The sequence below is a fragment of the Galdieria sulphuraria genome (genome assembly GCF_000341285.1).
Source record: "Galdieria sulphuraria unplaced genomic scaffold scaf_9, whole genome shotgun sequence".
In the NCBI taxonomy this organism is placed as follows: domain Eukaryota; phylum Rhodophyta; class Bangiophyceae; order Galdieriales; family Galdieriaceae; genus Galdieria; species Galdieria sulphuraria.
The window spans coordinates 200816-219363 of record NW_005178466.1 but is presented as its reverse complement, the minus strand read 5'-3'; the positions used below and the strand labels follow the sequence as shown (position 1 = coordinate 219363).

The 18548-nt window shown below is 38.1% G+C and overlaps 11 protein-coding genes across 16 annotated transcripts; 5 read left to right on the top strand and 6 right to left on the bottom strand.

The window, feature by feature from the left end:
• The first annotated feature begins 620 nt into the window (after positions 1-620).
• On the top strand, positions 621-2804 carry Gasu_15450 (transferase, transferring glycosyl groups). Its single transcript, XM_005707774.1, has 2 exons — positions 621-2508; positions 2556-2804. The coding sequence occupies exons 1-2, from the start codon at positions 753-755 to the stop codon at positions 2711-2713; spliced, it is 1914 nt and encodes a 637-aa protein (XP_005707831.1). The 5' UTR covers positions 621-752; the 3' UTR covers positions 2714-2804.
• Positions 2805-2909: 105 nt separating this feature from the next.
• On the bottom strand, positions 2910-4240 carry Gasu_15440 (uncharacterized protein). Its single transcript, XM_005707773.1, has 3 exons — positions 4010-4240; positions 3276-3959; positions 2910-3229 (listed from the first exon to the last, which is right to left on the bottom strand). Exons 1-3 carry the CDS (start codon positions 4223-4225, stop codon positions 3062-3064), a joined length of 1068 nt encoding a protein of 355 aa, XP_005707830.1. The 5' UTR covers positions 4226-4240; the 3' UTR covers positions 2910-3061.
• Positions 4241-4409: 169 nt separating this feature from the next.
• Positions 4410-5390, bottom strand: Gasu_15430 (mitotic spindle assembly checkpoint protein MAD2). Of its 2 annotated transcripts, none has more exons than XM_005707771.1 (4): positions 5070-5390; positions 4896-5019; positions 4628-4850; positions 4410-4577 (listed from the first exon to the last, which is right to left on the bottom strand). In XM_005707771.1, the coding sequence occupies exons 1-4, from the start codon at positions 5284-5286 to the stop codon at positions 4530-4532; spliced, it is 612 nt and encodes a 203-aa protein (XP_005707828.1). In that variant the 5' UTR covers positions 5287-5390; the 3' UTR covers positions 4410-4529. The 2 variants fall into 2 exon arrangements, with proteins under 2 accessions (XP_005707828.1, XP_005707829.1); XM_005707772.1 differs by having other exon boundaries at positions 4628-4838.
• Positions 5391-5990: 600 nt separating this feature from the next.
• Positions 5991-7115, top strand: Gasu_15420 (ER lumen protein retaining receptor). The gene is made up of 5 exons (XM_005707770.1): positions 5991-6176; positions 6220-6494; positions 6543-6660; positions 6708-6846; positions 6901-7115. Exons 1-5 carry the CDS (start codon positions 6086-6088, stop codon positions 6935-6937), a joined length of 660 nt encoding a protein of 219 aa, XP_005707827.1. The 5' UTR covers positions 5991-6085; the 3' UTR covers positions 6938-7115.
• Positions 7116-7119: 4 nt separating this feature from the next.
• Gasu_15410 (uncharacterized protein) lies at positions 7120-7810 on the bottom strand. Its single transcript, XM_005707769.1, has one exon. The coding sequence runs from the start codon at positions 7781-7783 to the stop codon at positions 7148-7150; it is 636 nt and encodes a 211-aa protein (XP_005707826.1). The 5' UTR covers positions 7784-7810; the 3' UTR covers positions 7120-7147.
• Positions 7811-8269: 459 nt separating this feature from the next.
• Positions 8270-9840, bottom strand: Gasu_15400 (uncharacterized protein). The gene has a single exon (XM_005707768.1). It carries the CDS (start codon positions 9816-9818, stop codon positions 8847-8849), a length of 972 nt encoding a protein of 323 aa, XP_005707825.1. The 5' UTR covers positions 9819-9840; the 3' UTR covers positions 8270-8846.
• A 730-nt stretch (positions 9841-10570) lies between these two features.
• Gasu_15390 (hydrolase, alpha/beta fold family protein) lies at positions 10571-11832 on the top strand. The gene is made up of 4 exons (XM_005707767.1): positions 10571-10875; positions 10930-11090; positions 11138-11301; positions 11354-11832. Exons 1-4 carry the CDS (start codon positions 10698-10700, stop codon positions 11739-11741), a joined length of 891 nt encoding a protein of 296 aa, XP_005707824.1. The 5' UTR covers positions 10571-10697; the 3' UTR covers positions 11742-11832.
• Gasu_15380 (transcription initiation factor TFIIH subunit H2) lies at positions 11680-13080 on the bottom strand. Of its 2 annotated transcripts, XM_005707766.1 has the most exons (3): positions 12176-13080; positions 11979-12118; positions 11680-11929 (listed from the first exon to the last, which is right to left on the bottom strand). In XM_005707766.1, the coding sequence occupies exons 1-3, from the start codon at positions 13034-13036 to the stop codon at positions 11734-11736; spliced, it is 1197 nt and encodes a 398-aa protein (XP_005707823.1). In that variant the 5' UTR covers positions 13037-13080; the 3' UTR covers positions 11680-11733. The 2 variants fall into 2 exon arrangements, with proteins under 2 accessions (XP_005707823.1, XP_005707822.1); XM_005707765.1 differs by lacking the exon at positions 11680-11929 and having other exon boundaries at positions 11940-12118.
• Positions 13081-13260: 180 nt separating this feature from the next.
• Gasu_15370 (ATP-dependent RNA helicase) lies at positions 13261-14925 on the top strand. 2 transcript variants are annotated; one of them, XM_005707763.1, is made up of 1 exon: positions 13261-14925. In XM_005707763.1, exon 1 carries the CDS (start codon positions 13363-13365, stop codon positions 14665-14667), a length of 1305 nt encoding a protein of 434 aa, XP_005707820.1. In that variant the 5' UTR covers positions 13261-13362; the 3' UTR covers positions 14668-14925. The 2 variants fall into 2 exon arrangements, with proteins under 2 accessions (XP_005707820.1, XP_005707821.1); XM_005707764.1 differs by having other exon boundaries at positions 13261-14705.
• Positions 14730-16060, bottom strand: Gasu_15360 (peroxisomal membrane MPV17/PMP22-like protein). 2 transcript variants are annotated; one of them, XM_005707762.1, is made up of 3 exons: positions 15938-16060; positions 15734-15889; positions 14730-15682 (listed from the first exon to the last, which is right to left on the bottom strand). In XM_005707762.1, exons 1-3 carry the CDS (start codon positions 16004-16006, stop codon positions 15347-15349), a joined length of 561 nt encoding a protein of 186 aa, XP_005707819.1. In that variant the 5' UTR covers positions 16007-16060; the 3' UTR covers positions 14730-15346. The 2 variants fall into 2 exon arrangements, with proteins under 2 accessions (XP_005707819.1, XP_005707818.1); XM_005707761.1 differs by having other exon boundaries at positions 14949-15682.
• A 490-nt stretch (positions 16061-16550) lies between these two features.
• On the top strand, positions 16551-18548 carry Gasu_15350 (hypothetical protein; the record flags this gene model as incomplete). 2 transcript variants are annotated; one of them, XM_005707759.1, is made up of 5 exons in its annotated part: positions 16551-16839; positions 16890-16997; positions 17044-17091; positions 17143-17877; positions 17922-18548. In XM_005707759.1, the coding sequence occupies exons 1-5, from the start codon at positions 16636-16638 to the stop codon at positions 18171-18173; spliced, it is 1347 nt and encodes a 448-aa protein (XP_005707816.1). In that variant the 5' UTR covers positions 16551-16635. The 2 variants fall into 2 exon arrangements, with proteins under 2 accessions (XP_005707816.1, XP_005707817.1); XM_005707760.1 differs by having other exon boundaries at positions 17922-18235.

Here is an 18548-nt window from a genome sequence, read left to right as displayed (position 1 = left end):
CTAACGACCTGGTTTGGTTGAAAGTTGCTTCCATTGTTTAAGTCTGTTTGTGTGAAACACAACGGCAAATCTACGCACCAATCGCCTTCAGTAATCAGGATTGAACACGAGTGAAAAACTTTCTGAACTTTCTTCAACAGTTTTCTTCCAAGTCTAACCAATTAAATTAAAGTAGAAATGAACAGTATATATCAAATAAATCAAGACATTAAACTAACTTAGAAAGGTAATATATAATGAAAAGCTCTTTGGGAAATATTCAATTTGTAACGATGAAGAGAACAAGACAAGCCGGAGACATAGATTTAGAAGAATTTAAACATCCATAAAGTTGAACTATTAAAGGACTCATTGACGGTTATGTAAAGTCAGTTTAAAGAGATCTTATGTTTTCTAGTATGAGTTTCAGGTCTTGATTTGTGATTGAATTTTGCTCGTAAGGAGTTGAGCAAGGACACTTTGACACTTTTTATGGCTCACTGTTTCGATTGTCTGCTTTCACATTAGCAGTTTAAATAGTGTCAAAAGATATTAATTGAAGAATGACATTAAATCTTGGAAGAAGACTGGCTGTATTGAATGAGAAATTATCAATCAATGGTAGAAAAAACTTTTACTGCTTTGGGCATCATTATTTATAGAGATTTTTAGCAGTCAATAGACCATTGTAAGATCAATGCTCCACAATTTCATCGGATCGGCTTTGAATTCAAAATGATCGATTATTGAGGGCCATTCTCACTTGTTGTGCAATGAACCGCGCAAATAGCCATTGCCGTGAAGGCGATGTTCTTATATCTAGCGGTGGAAATGATTTGTCTCCTATTGACACTTTAAGAAGGCGGAAGACCCCAACTACTCTACAAGTGAATAGGCCCACCTGGAAACTACGCAACTTCTATCTTTCTCTTTCTTCTAAAAGACGAGCAAGAAGTATATTTTTGATTTTTATCCTCTTACTAATTGCGTACACATTATTGCTACTAAAGAATGCAAACTTGAAAGCAGACTTAAGGTCAAAGGATTCTTCATATGCTACACCTAAGGAGCCTTGGTCTTTTGACGGTGCTAAGACTTGGTTTTCCGAAACTGCTTCATTACAGAAGAGACGTTCCCTTTCAACAGAACTGCAAAAGTCTTCGAATACTAAACAACCAGGATATGAATTTGCTGGCAATACTGAAGAAACCAAAGAACCTCCAGTTCCGTTTATCCAGCTGTGGAAACACGTCCACCATGACATTACTATTTGTCGAATATTCGGAGTTTGTGTAAGCTCTAATCGCCTCCATCTCTTTCTCAATAGTAGCAATATGAAAAAACAGCTTGAATATTGTGGTTTAAAACAACAGTACTATGACAGTAGTGGATATGAAGAATGGCAGAAAGTGGTTTCAATTGCCAACTATCTACGTCATATTGACAGAGATTTGGTTGCTTACATCCCCTTGAGGACACATATGCCTCACTTTATAGAAGATATCACACCATTCATTGCTTTCAAAGATATTTTAGAAGGGCAGAGAACAACTCTGCATGAGATGCCCTTCCACAAGAAATATTCATCAGAAGGCAACTTCCCAATGGTTGATTGGCAAAAAAGCAACTATGGCATCAATCCTTTCTTTTTGTTCGATAATTCTGGTTTTCATCGTTTCAATGGAAGTTGGACACAAGACTTTCTTGCTTTACTCCTTGGAAAGGTTGACTTGTCGTCTTTTGTTGAAAGCATTAATATCAACGCTAGCATGAAATGCTTCAGAAGCGTAGTAACAGGCAAAGGCTCAGATGTAAAATATCTTTTGAATAGCGAAAATTCCTTCTTTAAAGTGAACAATTTGAGAAAGGAGGCTAGAACGGCTTCGTACTGGTGCGAGAAACCAATTCAAGTGACAATATTGTCACGAAAAACAAACAATGCCAGGACTCTGGTAGGAGCGGATAATTTTGCAGAGAATATTCGTAAACTTCAAGTCACGAAGGAATCCACACAAGACAAGAAGACTTGTCACATGACATTCCACTGTCAAATCGTTTACTTTGAAGAAATGACATTTTTGGAACAAGTTTCGATAATGCAGAAGACAGACATTCTCATTGCAGTACATGGGGCTGGAAATACAAATATCGTGTTTCTTCCAGAGAATTCGGTTCTCATTGAAATTTATCCTTTTGCTTACAAGGCTAATATTTTTGAAGAATTAGCCAGAAAATATCTTCTTAGATACGACTTTTTAATAGCAGAGCCAGATACTAAATCATTCAAACAATGCTTGCAAAAAATCACACGTTCGCATCCGGAATTTGAAGTGAAGGCGAAAAGGTTAACAAGTCAATGGGATGCTGCTGTCACAAAGTTTAGAGAGGGAGATCATTCTCATCGCCTCAAGATGGAGAATCCTAAAGTGAGTGATCTCGTACCTTCAAGCAGAGTTTGTGCGAGAAATCAATCGCTGAACATACCTTGGAGGGATCTGTGTAATGTAATACAGAAACAAGTTATTCAAAGTTTGTGAACTCAACCATAACATCAAGTCGTATCGTTGATAATGTAGATTCAATTGACAATCGTGACGATAAAAGCTCAGAATGCTACAAAGAGACGGTCATCTTAGCAGTTGATATAGACTTTAAGGATCTCATATCCTATTTTGTAAGAGTATATGCCACAAAGGCTTCTCTGATTCCTACAGGTGCCTTACACTGTCTGTAATCACTTGTATAGTTAGAGTTGTAAGCAAGAGAATACATTAATAGGAAATGTAACTTTGCATCAATTTAATAGTAAACTATGTTATCAATATACTTGCATATCGTTCTAATTGAATACAAGATGGTTTGTCTGTAAAAAATACAAGATTGTAACAGACTATTGAAACCGCCTGAATACTTTGACAACTTGTTTAAAGATCTCAAACTAACAGTGGCTTCTACCGTGAGAACTATGATATCATTGAAAATCTAAAAGCCATTAAGAGGTTTGGTTCCTCTTCGAAGAAGTCATAATAACAATTGCAGTTGAGTTTCTCCAAAGAAAATACTAAAGCAGACAAATACTGCTTCATGACTGGGATCGAATATGAAGTCTCCTCAAACACTTGATTTCCTCTTCTCTTTCGTGTATTGCTTGAACTGTCTTTCGGTACTCCAGAGCAATAGAATCCATTTCATCTCTGTTTCTCATATATTTCTCAAGAGCTGACTGAATTTTGTCGTGCTCGCTTAACAGCTGTATAGAGGTTAGCAACGCTATTACATAACAAGCGATGACTTGCCTTGTTATACTTAATGTTAAGATATTCTTTGTTTTGGCTCAATTTTCTACGGCTGTTTGTATCGTAAATATCTACCAAGACTTTTTCTCTCAGTAACTTCAGCTTGAAAAAGCAATTTTCCACTTGAAGGCAAAGTCTTTTTATCTTGAAGATCTTCAAGTCGAAAGAAGATATTGCTTCTTTGTTCCATTGCTGAAGTAAATCTTTCAAGTCTTTGAAAATCTGAGCCAAGGTGTATAAGGATTGGTAGAATGCATTGGTAGATTGTGCTTTCGTATTTTCATAGACAGCGTAGCTTTCTTTGATACATAAGTCTATACGTCTACGACTTTGAGAGAGTTCTCCTTTGTTATTCGCCGAAATCTCAACGTCCAAGAGTTTTCCAAGGTTCTCACATAGGCTTCCGGTTTTGTCAACAACGCCTTGTTTTAACAACTCTGCTTGTTGTCTTGTCAGCATGAATGGAGGGATTTCCTCGTTATTCATTTCATTAAATAGAACACTTGTATTGATATTAAAGAGATAGGAAAAGTCAACTTGTCTTTCTTTAGGGTCTATATTGTATGTTGAAGAGTGAGGCTCAAGTTTGTCTTGACATAGCTCTCTACATTGCTCTGAGAGTTTCTCAGCTACTATTTTTCCTTGAAAGTACGAAAAGGCCTTTTCAATAAACTTTTTTCTAGCCTTGTAGATTGATTTTAGCTTCTCTGTGAAAGGAAACTTTTCCATCCTACCAAGAACAGGTCCATTTCAACATCTGCAGAGCTAAGGTCGGCGCTAAGGTGATCGTTTATAAAATTTTCCAACTCCGAAAGAGTATTTGAGCTACTTCCATCCTTCCCTGTTAGGAAATTTAGCTTCCTTTCTACACTTTGCACCTGGTTAAATGGGGTTAAACTTTGAACAAAGTCTTCGATGACTGCGTCTTTAACTGCGGTAGGTAAATTCATGTAATTTGAAATTTCAAATACATTCTGCCTTTACCTTTGGATAATTTACGTCCCATCGTAGCAATAGTTCTTAATAGTAAGAAATATTTGTCATTATTCCTTCATGGTTTCACTCCATTAAACACTTTTTTAAAGCTTAGTAATACTGCTTAGACATGAAAGTGAGACATACAATGTATAGTCAACTAGATCAATCCGTAAGGCTGACTACATGACATTTATTATGTCGGCTTTAACAGAAGAAAAGAGTATAAAAAATGGTCACAACTAAAAAGTTCGAATTTGTTAAGCGGCATCGCCATTTCTAATGAATATCTGTTGCATACGACACCATTGTTTCAACCTTGTGTACCTAAATGAAGATGAGTGCCATAAACTAAATATTATATGATACCATAATACTTTAGTTGTAAAGGAACGAAGCTTCACTTCTTTCTGATTGATAATGATCTTTGGATCCGATTCTTCCCAAGTTTCTGGTATTTGTACATCAACATCTGTGTAAATTAACATGTCAAAGGTGCAAGGTTCATCTAATAGGGGTAGAAAAGTAACGCTTGCAGTAATTTGTCGAATTACTGCTTGGATCTGAGAAACAATTTGCTGCTCATCGCTATCAACGTTACTGCCGAGTATTGAACAAAGATTGGACCAGCAGGAACAAACTTACCTATTATAATTATCTTTATTGTTTGTTATCTCTATGTTGAACTGCCAACGTTCCAAAACCCTTCCGGTTTCGACGCTACATATAACTAAGACCAACTTCTGTACTTTGGATTGTAAAGTCCACTCTAGAAAAAAGTATAAATCTGTTACTCTTTTCTAATAAGCTTCCTGATACCTTTTAGTTGTCCCAAAACTGAGTGCAGATACTTGTTAAGTTCATTGTCGTTAGTCACAAGAATCGTGAGTCCATACTTGTTGACTCTTGAAAATTGCTCTGCAGGATATATACCACGCTGGTAAAGTATACTGTTTACACTGTACACGAAAAAGTCAGATACTACTTCAGTTGAACCTCTTAGAGTCACAGAAGGTTGGCTTTCACTGTAAGACATGTTCACAATTTAAAGATTTTCTGTATCCAAAATTGAATTGACTCGTTGGCGCTTAGCAGAATCCCATTTGAAGCAGCCAACTGAGACACTGTTCAGCTTCAATAACTTAAAAAGGTCTTTCCATATGTGTTTACTTCAAAGAGAATAAATCAGTTCTGCTTGAATTCTAGTTATGTCATGTATCTATGCTAGCTTTTATTGTTCTCTCCAGAATTCACTTGAAGGGTTTAGTACCAGATAATTTTCGGTCCCAAGACATAAGGCTGTTATGTAGTAAATAAGAAAGAAGAAGATTCTAAGAATGCCTTTTCATTAATTCAGATACCTCTTACTTGAGGGAGGGGGTTTTCAACTCATTATCGTTCTAATAGGCTTCACCTTTTCATATTGACTCTTTCAACTGCGCAGACTGTGGTCTAAAGATGACTACATTAACAAATGCTTTATATATTCAAATAAAATCAGTCATGCTTTATAGCAAGAAAATAGTTTGATTGAGACTACTGCTTTGTAAGGACCATTAAGAGTAGACTTGGGCATAGAGGGAATGAAAGGCTTAGATGTATCCACCATATCCTCTGAATACTTTTTTTGTTCCTTTAGTTTCGTTGTATTGTGATCAAGATCCACTGAAAACTTGCAATACTACTGGTATCAAACCTTTTCAAGTCCACATGACAGAGCAACTAAATATGACAGCATAACAGAGCAATCGTATCCTTGCTAAGATAGGATTTCCCTTTGGTGGTCAATAGCGTCAAGTTGGAAGGCTTTCTTCATCATGGCTTTGTCGTCGTCGATGAACGTTTTCCGTATTGCTGGAGACCTTCTTCATTGCATAAGTATTTTCATTTTACTACATAAGATGAGGAAAACTCGTACTTGCACAGGTATTTGACTTGCACGTGGGTTGCCTTTGCTAAAGAAAATAAGGAATTTCAAGAAAAACTTTAGAACTTTATGCGATTGTGTTTTTAACTCGATATCTGGACTTGTTCACTGGAGGTTATTTTGATAGTGCGCTATCTTTGTACAACACAGTGTTGAAATTGCTATTTCTTGCGAGTACCTTTTATTGCGTCTATCTATTGAGGGTGAAATATAGACACACATACGATCGTTCACACGACACTTTTCGAGTGCCGTTTCTCTTGGGAGCAGCTGCAGTGTTGGCGTTCATTTTCCCTCAACGATATACTATTTTGGAAGTAAGTACAAGAAGGAGAGATCTGCTTGTTGTTGTTGACACCTGAAAGATTCTGTGGTCCTTTTCACAATACCTGGAAGCAGTTGCAATTCTCCCTCAGCTGTTGTTGCTTCAACGAACTGGTGAGGTCGAAAATCTCACTTCACACTATATATTTTGTCTTGGAGGTAAGAAGTAGTTGGTTTGGTCCTAACCGTGTATTCACACTGTATAGCATATCGTGGCTGTTATGTTTTGAACTGGATATGGCGTTTCTTTACTGACAGTACATATCGTGGACAGTATGTTACTTGGACTGCAGGCCTAATACAAACATCTCTTTATGCAGACTTTTTTTATTATTATTTGAAATAGTGAGTCAGTCTTTGGTTTGGTCTTTAATTGCTGAAGCAAAGCATTCCTTCTAGTAAGAAACAGGGTCGCGCATTGAAGCTTCCTCCGTAAATTCAAAATAGTGACAGACTGGAAAGTATTCGTAAACTTGCGGTTTATTTTTCACTTTCCGAGATTTGTAGTTCAAACTTGGCCTTTGTCTGCAAGTCACTATGACAGTGTTTCCATTCTAATACATAATCGAGGCAAATAGTTCCTTTTCAGTCGGAAGAAATAGTATAAACATTAAGCCCCACTCATTTGTTACAAAGTATTTAAAATCTACTTATCGGAATCTTCAGAACTGAATGAATCTCTAAGACCTTTAAGCGAACGTTCATTTTCTTCTTCCAGCCTTTCTATGATAATATCCAATTTCGTTAACATCATTTGTGGATTTTCAAGTTTCCTTGCTTCCCTTTGCTTTTGCACAAACTGTTCCAAACTGTCCTTCACATATCCTCCTATACAAGCCAAAGAACCTCCAAGACCAGCTGCAACCAGCCCTGTTATGTTATCATATTTTATGGCTCCAAATACAAGACTGGTTAGAGAACCTGCCACTGTCGTATTGATGAAGTCTTCCTTTCCTTCGCGAAACTTGCTGCAAATTATATCAGTTAGAGTAAAGATACCAGTAAAAACAGAAAATCTGACGCCATACGCCATAATTCCTCTGGTTACAAAATAAGTTGCTCGAGCGTGAGGATTTCGCGGCAAGTCTGGAGGAGAAGGTATCTTCAGATTCCTTGTATCTTTCCATCCAAACATAGCACCAGTGACCATCCCAGCAGTCATACCGTAACCTAACGATTTAAAAAATTTTTCAACTTCTTTAGGTAAAGGAGGTGGCTCTTCTGGAGTTCCTAAGTTTTCCCAAAACTCTCGAAGGAAGGACTTGTCGGAATCACTCGCCATGCTCCAAGATGGCCCTCAAATCAAGACCTATCAGTTTCTTATACGTATCCAAAGGATTTTTTCATAGATTGAATGCCTCACTCTTGAAACTTGATTATTTCAAGAGACACAACTCCACTTATCATCTAACAGACTTCGTTTTCTAAACAATTCATTTCATAGAATGTATAGTGAAATTTGTTCGAAATACGTGAGAGATGTTCCTGCGAATGAATAAGCAACAACAATTGTGGAATTCCAACAATTTCCTCAAGAGTCAATAAGAAATAACTGAATGTATAGTTTATTTTGCAAGACATGGTTCGATGCTGCACTCAACATCTCATCATCTCTTCTAGACAAGTAGTCTATCTATCTCTATCAAAATTCAAGGAACACAGGAAGACCTCTTCTACGAACGCAATGGTGAGTCAAATGAGAGCACATTGCAAGAATGTGTTGTAGAAATGCCTTCTGATAGCTGGGAACTCTGCTGATGAAAGATATCTAAATGCAAGTTGCTATAATTACATTCGTCTCAGATAGAGGACTCACTTTCCTTTATTGAAGACACTTCATTAAATTGTACATTGGAAAAAATAGAAGAACAGCATCTCAAATAGTTACTAAATTTACACAAAGCTTTCTTTCCAACAACAAGCTGTGAAAACATATCAAGTAGACATTGTTTCTTAATGGCTTACATATGAACTGGTTTGCTTTCATATTTCTCATCGGACTTTAGAATGTATAACTGAAAGTGCCCCCTTCCATCACTCACTAATCAAGCCTCCTCGACGAGCTACCGAAGTAAATTAGACTCTTGTGACTAAAATAACGAGTTTCAGTGAATGGCTTCAGCTTGTCTTAAATATATCCAGCCTGTGAAAATGCAAAGAGTCCAACTAGTATCACATAGAAACTTCCGTTGCTGTGTAGCAATTAATGTTAGCGTCCTGCTAATCCAACTCGCCTCAATCCTTAGCAAGCATAGTAACGAAAAATACATTGACCATTGTGTCATTAAAAACCTTCAACTTCAAAAGTAAAACAAACTCAAAAAAAATGAATCATTCAATTCGATTCACACTGAAGGCTTCCCCAATGAATAAGTGTTACTCGAAATAGAAGAATGCTCCTGCGATTCTTCAGGTAAAACTTCAAGGTCACTATGGTCAAATTTATGCTGAAGTAGGCGCGACTTTAGCTGGTTGAATCTGCTTACAGGCGAAATGGGTATTTCAAGTCTATCTGTATCTTTCCATCTATTTCTGGGATAACCAAGTGCTCTTCTATATAAACGATCCCAATATCGACTTTGACAAGCCGCAGCATGTGCAAAACCTTTTGACACCTCCCATCGATCTTCCCTAGTCTTACAAACCGTACAAATTTTTTCCTTTAGATAGCCATACAACGGAGTTTCCAATTCTGAACCAAGCTGGTAGAAAAAGTACTCTCTGGGTGACAGTCTCGTATACTTCTTGAACGCTTCCAGAATATACCGATATACTGTGTGGACCACTGGAAATGTTCGAATACTTAAAACACCTAACAGGAACAAAAAATTTTCCGACTCTACAAGTCTCCCAAATTCTTCTCCAAAATACCTGCCAACGTTCACTTGAGGAAGCATTGCTAACCCTTCCGATCCTGCCTCTCGTTCAAGTGCTTTCAAGAGTCTTCCAAACAAATCTTCATACTTTGCGTCCACAACAGAAATACTCCTTTGCTCAAGGTTAATGAGTATGGGCGCTGCCTTTGGGGTTTCCATTCTAATTGCACGCAAAGGTTGAGTTGCTGCATATTCTTCGTCTGCACAACCTCTAGCTTCTTTAAAATGATTATGAAGCGCCGACTTCTGCAAAGCATAGTCACATAAGGCCAGCAACACATTTGGTAGCGTTCCATCTCTCATTCCATGAAAGTATGGATGGTCTGCTGCACGAGAACGACAACCAATATTCAGCAGTCTGTCGTAAAATTCTTCTGTTGTGGAGCATTCCAGGATCTTTTCTTCCTCAACTTGTTTTAATACTGCCAGTATGTCATCCATCGTTTACGGACTTGTGCTCCACTAAAGGCCTGTCTTCCATTTGGCCCACATAATCATTCGGAATGAATTATCGCGACCGTTCCAGAGACATTGGCATTGTAAGCTTTCCAAGTCTTTCATTTTCATTGCTGCACTCTCGACCAGTAAAAGGGAAAAATAGATACTTTTGTTCAGTGTTTTTTAAACAAAGTCTTGTATAAACCATGTTTATTCATCGTAAATTGGACCAATTTGGCTGAGCTCTACTAAAATCTGAACAACACCCAAATTTTTGATATACCATTATCAGTAACTTATGAACACTCATCTTAGAAACCACTTTTGATTTAAAAAAAATATTTGTGGCTATTCCACCTATCAGCTTGCATACAATTTCCGTTTAGAAACGACAACATCTCTTGGGCTGGTCTTGAGTTCAATTTGCCGTTTCGTCATAAAAAAGCCTTTTCCCTATAGATTTCTACTCAAAGAGATATATTTATCGATACGGACTCGTTTATTTGAATCGAAATGGCTCTATGTATGTATGGAAAGGAAGCAAAACAATGTAGTTTCCATGAAACAGAGACGAAGGAGGAAGCTGACACAATAGGACACCTTGTCAAAAGAGAGGATGGTCTTCTAGTTTGATGATTGTATTTAAGACAAGTTCAGAACGGAATCCAGTAAAAGTAACATGAAATTTCCAAATTATGGTAACCATTCTTAGTCAAGCATCACCGAAAAGTATTTAGAATCCGGAATTAGTATAGAAAAAGAAAAATTAGTAGTCAAGATTTGGAGAAATTCGTCTCGATTGGAGCCATGCAGTGTCGGAAATGGTTGCTGAGTTTTCAATGTCATCAGACCAAGGTTCTTCGTCCTTTTCGTTCTTTGTGTATGGAGGCACACTTCTCTGAAAGACAAACTTATACAGATATTCTGCGCCTTTCATACACTGAGATTCCAGAAAAGCGCCCAACTTCAGTATCCAATTCTAAGCCTCCTGTTATCTTCCTCCACGGAGTATTGGCCTCAGGGACTACGTACCATTCAGTACTTGCAAGGGATAATTTTGGTATCCAATATTTTCACCTTGATTAATCTGGTTTCTAAATGAGTTGTTGTTCAGTTCCAGACCGTAGAGTGTATGCTCTTGACCTCCGAAACCACGGATCCAGTCCTCATTCTTCGGTTATGAACTATAAAGTGTTCGCTGAAGACGTAATTCGTTTTTTGAAGGATCATGGCATTTCAAGAAGCGTCATAATTGGTCATAGTATGGGAGGAAAGGTATCTTCATCCGAAATAACCAGTGAACGCTTTGTAATTTAGTGTAGGTTGGAATGAAAGTTGCCTTGGAATATCCACAACTAGTATCAGAACTCGTTGTGGTTGATTTAGCTCCCATCGACTATAGCGATCCGGTTTTTGTGAAAAATTTGCCGACAGACGCAATCGTTGCAATGTCCAAAGTAAACCCGGAGAGTTGTACTGAACGTTGGTAAGTCCAATTCTTATTCTTGTCCAGATGCACTGATGTGGATTGTTCATAGGCAGGTGGACGATTTGCTGAAACAAAATGGAGTTCAGAATAAGCGTGTGAGAGACTTCATTTTAGAAAATTTGATAGCTCATGACGTCTATCCTGGTCACTTCAAGTGGCGTGTGAATGTTTCTGCTCTCTTGAAGTCCATGGATAAGATTCTTGAATCTCCAGTAAAAATTGGCCAAGTATATAATGGACCTACTCTGTTTATCCGAGGGGAGAGATCCATTTACGTGATGAATTCAGCGGCTGAGAAAGCTATTCGGGATTTCTTCCCCAACGCTATTATAGAAACCATTGCAGGAGCAGGACATTGGTTAACAGCTGAAGAACCAGAAAAATTTTGTACAGTAGTGAACAACTTTTTATATAATACCAACTTGAAAATTAACTGAAATCTGTTTGTGAAGCTATTCGATTCTCTGGGCGAATTTCACATCCAGGACAGTTATTGAGTCCATCATGAATAAATATATCGCAAATGCCACAAAATATGTTTTGACAGTTTGGACACACAAAGTATTCAGAACCTTCAAAAGGAAATGTTCCTTTGCACGCAAAGCAGTAGTTTGGTTGGAAATGACTATCATGCATCATCTTCAGTGACTTTTATCTTTTCTCATAAAACTTACCTTTGCTTATATTTGTCTTCTTCAAGTTCATGGAAATTCGCAACGGGAAATAGATGATGATAAGACCTAGCGAGCTGCGAGCTTGACACTAGTATAAGGCCACATAGAACGCACTCTATGGGAATCTCTCCATAACAGCACTTCATGAATCTCTTTTAAGAGAATGCAAAAAAGTAACATGAAGTAGCTTTACTTACTTCACAACGAGGACAGACAAATACTTGATTTCTCAATACCTTGTCGTTGAGACAGACTTTCGGCTCCTTGTATGCCTTCAAAGTTGGAAAGCCCATACGAACCAGTGCAGTCTTAGTATTATTCTCTATTAACGCGGAAGGAACCACGAAGTCTTCTAACAATTCTAATAAATGACTTTCGTTCATGCAGACAAAGTAACTACCATGCGTTCGAGCTGCCAAATATTTGAGTATATACAATTCTGCAGCCATTCCTATTACATTACAGCGGATTCTCTCCTTTTCTAGCTTCTCTATAGTCTGTCTGATGTCTCCTGGATCACAAGAAGATATGGAGTTGTATAGTATCAACACCTCACGAGACCCATATGAAGGAATGGAGTGCAGCAGGCTCAAAGCGACATCCAACCCATTTTGTAAGGAACAGTTACCATAGAAACCTTTTTGGTTTGCATTTTTAACTACTTCCGAGTGTTGCCTAGGATTACTTCCCATAGAACTGAGCTTTTCTGCCACTCCATCTCGCAACACCACAACAGCCAACTGCGAGATGGGGTTTTCATTAAAGTAGCTATACAAGAATTTTTGTGCACAAGACAAGCAAACCTCTCCACGTGAAGGTTTCACGTCAGTTTCCTTTGCTTCACGAGACAAGTCCAAAATTAGAACAAGGAACCGAATAAGTCCTCTTCGTACGTTTTGCTGAGTGTTCTTACGCTTGCGCTTAACTCGGGAACGTTCAAAAGAGCTCAAATCCTTTATTTTCCCTGTTTCATCTTCTTCTAGAGTTTCCCACGAACGAACTATGTCCTGTTCCCAAGAGTACAGTGTTAAACTCTCTGGCTTTTCATCGTCATCCATGAAAACAAACGATCTCTAAAGGATTTGTTTTATTGAAGAATAATAGCATTTCAAGAAATTTGGACTTTCAAAGCTTAAACATTTCACAAAAACTTGCAAACAAAAATGAAGGTTCTTCTAAAAAGCTCATCTAGGATTGACATGTGTTTATATGAGAGAATAAAGGACACATCGGCAGTCAGTTCAGAGATGTTGATACAGCTAATGAAATTTTATTATCAAAAAAAAAAAAACTTTTCACGCTGTGATTTTATTATCGAAAACATTGGGCAATACTTATAGTTGCACTACAACAACAATGGAAAAATTGCGATAAGAAATCGTTCATGCGATATCACTTTTCTTTCTGTAGGCTCTTTGGTCTTCCGGGTCAGTGGAGAACATGTTTGTTGAAAAGAACACTTTCAATCCACTCCAAACTAGAAGCAAAACATACTATTAGTCCTTTTGCTTCCCTTGGAATAGGAAAAGAGTTACTTGCTTCTCTAGACGAGCAGGGAATCCACGTGCCAACGCAGATTCAAAACCGAGGAATTCCCAAAATACTGACAGGAAGCAACGTTTTTATTGGCGCTGAAACTGGCTCAGGAAAAACGCTTACTTTTTTGCTTCCTTTAGTTGAACTTCTTACACGTCAGGAGAAGTCGGGTCGAGTAGAACGACTTCCTAACCGACCACGTTGCCTCGTGTTTGCACCAACAAGGGAGCTTGGTGAACAAATTTGTAAAGTTGCAAAGAAACTTAGTCACAGAGCTAGATTTAGTTGTACAGAAATTGTTGGTGGTCGGTCTAGAAAGGCAGAAGAAGAAAGTTTGTCAGTACCAAGAGACTTGGTAGTAGCAACTCCAGGACGCTTCTTGGAACACAACCGAAAGAAGAACATTATGCTTAGTGAGCTTCGTCATATTGTTTTTGACGAAGCAGACTACTTGTTTTCGCGTCTTGGTTTTCGAGAAGAGACGAAAGAGTTCTTGTTGAATGTAGAAAGACACGCCGTCTTGAAGGATAGAAAGCCTCAGATGATAGGTACTGCAGCTTTGAAAACACTAGAAGTCGATTCGTTTTTTCACTATTATTGTCCTTCAACGAGCTTTGTCCTATCGGATAAACTGCACCAGCTGCCTTTGGAAGAAAGAGTCAGGTCCGAACCTCTTTATTTAGCGAAAGTCTCCGAGAAACGAACTGCTCTAGAGAAACTTGTCAAAGAAATTTCCAAAAATGAGGATTCGAAGACAATAGTCTTTTGCAATACTGTAGATTCTTGTCGTTTTGTTGATCATGTGTTATCTGGTTTGAATGAGAAAGGTGAATGTTTACCATCAGCTTGTTATCATGGAGAAATGCCTCCTAAAGAGAGAAGATCTAGTTGGATACGGTTTTGTGAGAAGGATGCTGGATTTCTTGTTTGCACTGATTTAGGTGCACGAGGTTTAGATGTTCCATCCATTGGAGCGATCATTATGTTCGACTTTCCCAAAACTGCAGCAAGTTACTTACACCGAGTGGGAAGAATTCGTAACGAAGGTGTTGTGTATAGTCTAATAACACATTCTTCTAGGAAACTTGCAGAGATGTGCCTTTCTGCACATGCTACGACGAAGACTACCAAAAAATTAGTACAAATACCCTAGATGCTGTGTTTTTATCTCGTCAGGCTTTTAGGCAGAACTCCTGAAACTCTGAGAACTGACCCTTTGATAACGAAATTTTTATTGCCTACACTCTAGAGAAGATAACACTCATGGTTATCTTCTTCCTTAAGAGACTGCAGGCTTTTCAACTTGAACTTTTCTGATACTTCTAGTGCTTATATCAAGCATGAGTTTTGTCTTTAGATGTGCTCTGTCGATTCTTCTTTTCTTCTCTCAGAAGAGACTAGTTTTTGGTTAGCTCAAACCATTGTTTTCCACGTACAAGAAAGCTTACGTTTATTTTAAACAAATATAAGTAGTTTTGTTCTCTGATAAACAACAAAAAGGTTCCTTACTACGGATGTTCGCTAAATTGTGCTGTTCAACACACAAGCAAGAGCAAATTGAACTCATAAGTCCCTTATTGTAAGCTAAACCGTCCAATAGTTGGCAGTTTATAACTTTCTATAACACTGAATTGACAATTTTGGTAAGTTTAGTTTCGTTCGTGGTTCTACGCATACTCCAAGAAACACCGAACAACTAACTAGCAAAGTAGGAATGATGTCCAAATCGTTCATCCAACCAATGGGATGTACGTGTTGAAGCTCTAAAAAAATTCTATATAAGAAACAAACTTCACAAAATACCTTTAGATTTTATTAAAGAATAAATGCCTTTAGGCTCCTGATACTTCTTCCTTAGTCTTTGATGCTGCCATGGTCGAAAGAAAAGTATTGTATCCAATCTGCACAGAGTTGATGTAAAGAATTCTCTGAGATGAAGGAACGAATCTAAAGTTGATCAAATGCGCAAGAGGCCAGACTCCCCAGTTGACTTTCATTGTTGGCCAGAGCTTCGTTTTTACTTCCTCTGTGACTTGGTCAGGGTGTCCTTCGACCGTTTTCATAAAAGAGAAGAATATAGAAGTAAATATTGGAGCCCAAAGAAGCTGATCTATCGCCGTCTTAGTGGCAACTGCAAGGCCCGATTTTGGAGCGTTGGTCATCACCGTCTAGAACGACGAATTAGATATTTGTTACAAAGAAACGAGGAAAATACCAACCCTATCCAAAAATTGATACCAATAATGTCCAATAGGACCGTGTATACATAAACCGAAAGCAGAAAACCGGGCAGTTCTCATGTAATCCCAAGGATTTCCTGACAACATATCTGGGGACTGGGCTATCAAATCTCCCAAAGTAAAACCAAAAAAGGACTACAATATCTTTCAAAAGAGTTGATGATCGAAATACTTTTTCCATACCGTTAAAGTTTTTACTTTCAGGGGGTTTGCAGTAAGTGCAGCATTATACCTTGCCCAAATACCTGCCATTTCTACGACCTCGCAGGACGCAATTGAAAAAAGAAATGGACGTTGGTCAAGTGTTGTAGACCACATGTGTTGTAGATTGGATAGAAGACTCTTTGATTGTAGAGTTATTATCCTTCCTATTGCGACTAGTTTATTTTTTCGTAGGCTTAAGCAGTGTCATATTCTTGAAATCTGTATTCAACCTTTACAGATATAGATCAGCTTCTGTCAATACCTCAAGGTTGAAGCACCACTGTCTTTTGCCAGTTGGTGAAGAAAAGAGATTCATCCTTTGGGCAATTTTGCACTCTTGGTGTTCAATATACGAAATACAAGGAATGAAAGAAAGATTTCTTGAAATAGTCTTTATTCCATGTCTCTTCTTTGCTTCTTATGCATTTATTTCTTCCCCTAAAAGAAACAGAATTTATGACCTTCTTGAACAGTTGTCCTTCTTTTTGTACAACAGAATCCTTGAAATCTTACAACGAAAGCTTCTCTTATTTCCATTGCAAGTTTTAATTGTGTGGAATCTGTACATTGAAGTGTAGGTCTGAGTTATGCTCGATCACTCATTAACGGAAATTTCCGTTACTGTCTCCTTGATTAATTAGTCCGACACATGTGGATTGATATGGCTTTTGGTAATCATGTCTTTATTCTCTTTAACTGTATTATTAGAGAATGAAACAGCCAGAGAGTGGCTGCTTTGTAGAACAGAGAATAGCATACAGCCTTCAACTATAGAGACAGCTTACGCACTCAAAGCAGAAGTTGAGGTGGAGGGCCACTCATTGTCTTTGGAGCTGCTAGTAAAGCCAATTGGAGTTGTTAACAGAATATTGATTGGCTATGTATGCTCTTCGTTCAATTTTCGTTATTGTAAACTGCTCACTCACTATAGGTATTAGGAGATCCCTACCAGTTTGCTCTTCCAAAGTTCTGGGGCCCCATGGTGCACCCAGCTTGTCGAAGGTTTATATTTGATTTGGAGAAGGGAGAATTTTTAGAGGTAAGAGACAGTCACAAATATTTTAGTCAAATGTTTACTTTTGTAGTTTCACTGGTATGTACACAATAACACGGTTCTGGTCAACTGGATGAAGGTCTGTATTTCACACTAGTCTTGGAATGAGGGCCTAACAGATATTCCCTAGTTCCCGACAGTTGACCACAGAATAAGATATTTTATTCTTTTTGAAGCCCCTGAAGTTGACAAGCTACCTCATAAACTACTACACAGTGTTGAAATTGTTACTGAAAGAACTATTGACGAAGATTGCTTATACTCAGAAGAAGATTTTCAATTTCCAGCACATATAGAGGAGGAGCTGAGTTCAGTACCCACTTTCCTTCACACACTTCAAAGTATGCTTGGAGTGTTTGGTGGAACTTGTCGTTGGTCCCGTTATGATCCAGACAGCCTTGACTGTTTGAGCGACTCGTTATATTCTTATTCCGTTGTGGTGAGAAACATAAAGTTTGCGGAGAATCTTAGAAAGAGAGAGTTGCAACGTTTTTGTCACTATTTTGCAGACACGTCCTTTGCCAGACCCAGTTGTAAAAGTAGCCGACTTGCGTTTCATGAAATTGACTCTTCCCGATATCCTATGGAAGATAGAAATTTAGTTCAATGTAATAATTTTTGTGGAGCGTCCAATACGGAGTGTGTAGTTTGTCAGTCAAGGCAAGAGGGTCGCAGGGTATGGGGTTGGACCAACTCGTGGAATTTCATACCAGGCGAATATTTAGCAGCACAAGAAGTGTTATCAACAAAGAGCAAAGAAGGAAATACGGAAGGCGAGCAAGATAGCACTTCTGCTATTTATTGCAGCACTTTTGGACATTCTTCACTTGCCGACTCCTATTCTTCCTGCTCTGGAATTCCTTCGGTAGGTTTTTTAACTATCTCATAATGAATGCCTGAACATTCTAGAACCTAACGTCATGCGAAGATATTCCGGTTGGCAACTTTGCAGACAACATGTATGGTCTGGAGTCCTTTCATTTTCTCGAAACTTATTTTGAATGCTCTGCTGAAGACGCCTACTCATCAGAAAGTCAGGAAGCAGATAAGGACATTCTTTTAAGCTATACACTGAACGATGACATTCAGACATCATATTTTGAAAATGAAATATCAGAATACCTCGAAGATCAATCCGAGTCCTTGTTTCAAGATGTTTAAACAGGATTGAATGGTATAGTGTACGTGTTTGGTGCAAACTCTGCCTGTTAGGAAATGTCAAATATTATGTATTCTGTAAATAAAATTTTTTTGTATATTAACTCGAACGACTTGGAAACGCTATAAGGCTTAATCTCGTGAGTTTATAATAACGTCCGCTCGAAACTTGCAATGTGAAATCATCTCTGCATTCCTACGATCATTATAAGAAACACGAAAGCTTGCCTCTCCTGGTGCCATTCCTGGGGAAAAAACATCAGTGAAATGAGCAACAAAACAAGTGTATCCTAACCGACTTCATTAACCATTCTTTCAAAGACTCGACTCATTGCTAGTGAAATGTCACAATCCAGGTACCATATTTCATCTAACATA

What these genes read in the sequence shown, in the direction of transcription:
- Gasu_15450 (XM_005707774.1), top strand. Translation starts at nt 753, where the DNA reads ATGAACCGCGCAAATAGCCATTGCCGTGAAGGCGATGTTCTTATATCT. An exon ending in ACAGAAACAAGTTATTCAAA is followed by an intron (nt 2,509 to 2,555) that starts GTTTGTGAACTC and finishes TTGATAATGTAG; the next exon opens with ATTCAATTGACAATCGTGAC.
- Gasu_15440 (XM_005707773.1), bottom strand. Translation starts at nt 4,225, where the DNA reads ATGAATTTACCTACCGCAGTTAAAGACGCAGTCATCGAAGACTTTGTT. An exon ending in TTGAAATGGACCTGTTCTTG is followed by an intron (nt 3,960 to 4,009) that starts GTAGGATGGAAA and finishes TCAATCTACAAG; the next exon opens with GCTAGAAAAAAGTTTATTGA. An exon ending in TTAACATTAAGTATAACAAG is followed by an intron (nt 3,230 to 3,275) that starts GCAAGTCATCGC and finishes ACCTCTATACAG; the next exon opens with CTGTTAAGCGAGCACGACAA.
- Gasu_15430 (XM_005707771.1), bottom strand. Translation starts at nt 5,286, where the DNA reads ATGTCTTACAGTGAAAGCCAACCTTCTGTGACTCTAAGAGGTTCAACT. An exon ending in AGTTTTGGGACAACTAAAAG is followed by an intron (nt 5,020 to 5,069) that starts GTATCAGGAAGC and finishes ACTTTTTTCTAG; the next exon opens with AGTGGACTTTACAATCCAAA. An exon ending in AATAAAGATAATTATAATAG is followed by an intron (nt 4,851 to 4,895) that starts GTAAGTTTGTTC and finishes AATACTCGGCAG; the next exon opens with TAACGTTGATAGCGATGAGC.
- Gasu_15420 (XM_005707770.1), top strand. Translation starts at nt 6,086, where the DNA reads ATGAACGTTTTCCGTATTGCTGGAGACCTTCTTCATTGCATAAGTATT. An exon ending in AACGATATACTATTTTGGAA is followed by an intron (nt 6,495 to 6,542) that starts GTAAGTACAAGA and finishes GACACCTGAAAG; the next exon opens with ATTCTGTGGTCCTTTTCACA. An exon ending in CTATATATTTTGTCTTGGAG is followed by an intron (nt 6,661 to 6,707) that starts GTAAGAAGTAGT and finishes CACACTGTATAG; the next exon opens with CATATCGTGGCTGTTATGTT.
- Gasu_15410 (XM_005707769.1), bottom strand. Translation starts at nt 7,783, where the DNA reads ATGGCGAGTGATTCCGACAAGTCCTTCCTTCGAGAGTTTTGGGAAAAC.
- Gasu_15400 (XM_005707768.1), bottom strand. Translation starts at nt 9,818, where the DNA reads ATGGATGACATACTGGCAGTATTAAAACAAGTTGAGGAAGAAAAGATC.
- Gasu_15390 (XM_005707767.1), top strand. Translation starts at nt 10,698, where the DNA reads ATGGAGGCACACTTCTCTGAAAGACAAACTTATACAGATATTCTGCGC. An exon ending in ACTTGCAAGGGATAATTTTG is followed by an intron (nt 10,876 to 10,929) that starts GTATCCAATATT and finishes GTTGTTGTTCAG; the next exon opens with TTCCAGACCGTAGAGTGTAT. An exon ending in GAGAGTTGTACTGAACGTTG is followed by an intron (nt 11,302 to 11,353) that starts GTAAGTCCAATT and finishes GATTGTTCATAG; the next exon opens with GCAGGTGGACGATTTGCTGA.
- Gasu_15380 (XM_005707766.1), bottom strand. Translation starts at nt 13,036, where the DNA reads ATGGATGACGATGAAAAGCCAGAGAGTTTAACACTGTACTCTTGGGAA. An exon ending in TTGTCTGTCCTCGTTGTGAA is followed by an intron (nt 12,119 to 12,175) that starts GTAAGTAAAGCT and finishes AGATTCATGAAG; the next exon opens with TGCTGTTATGGAGAGATTCC. An exon ending in GAAGACAAATATAAGCAAAG is followed by an intron (nt 11,930 to 11,978) that starts GTAAGTTTTATG and finishes GATGCATGATAG; the next exon opens with TCATTTCCAACCAAACTACT.
- Gasu_15370 (XM_005707763.1), top strand. Translation starts at nt 13,363, where the DNA reads ATGCGATATCACTTTTCTTTCTGTAGGCTCTTTGGTCTTCCGGGTCAG.
- Gasu_15360 (XM_005707762.1), bottom strand. Translation starts at nt 16,006, where the DNA reads ATGGCAGGTATTTGGGCAAGGTATAATGCTGCACTTACTGCAAACCCC. An exon ending in TGAAAGTAAAAACTTTAACG is followed by an intron (nt 15,890 to 15,937) that starts GTATGGAAAAAG and finishes AAGATATTGTAG; the next exon opens with TCCTTTTTTGGTTTTACTTT. An exon ending in GGTATCAATTTTTGGATAGG is followed by an intron (nt 15,683 to 15,733) that starts GTTGGTATTTTC and finishes TCGTCGTTCTAG; the next exon opens with ACGGTGATGACCAACGCTCC.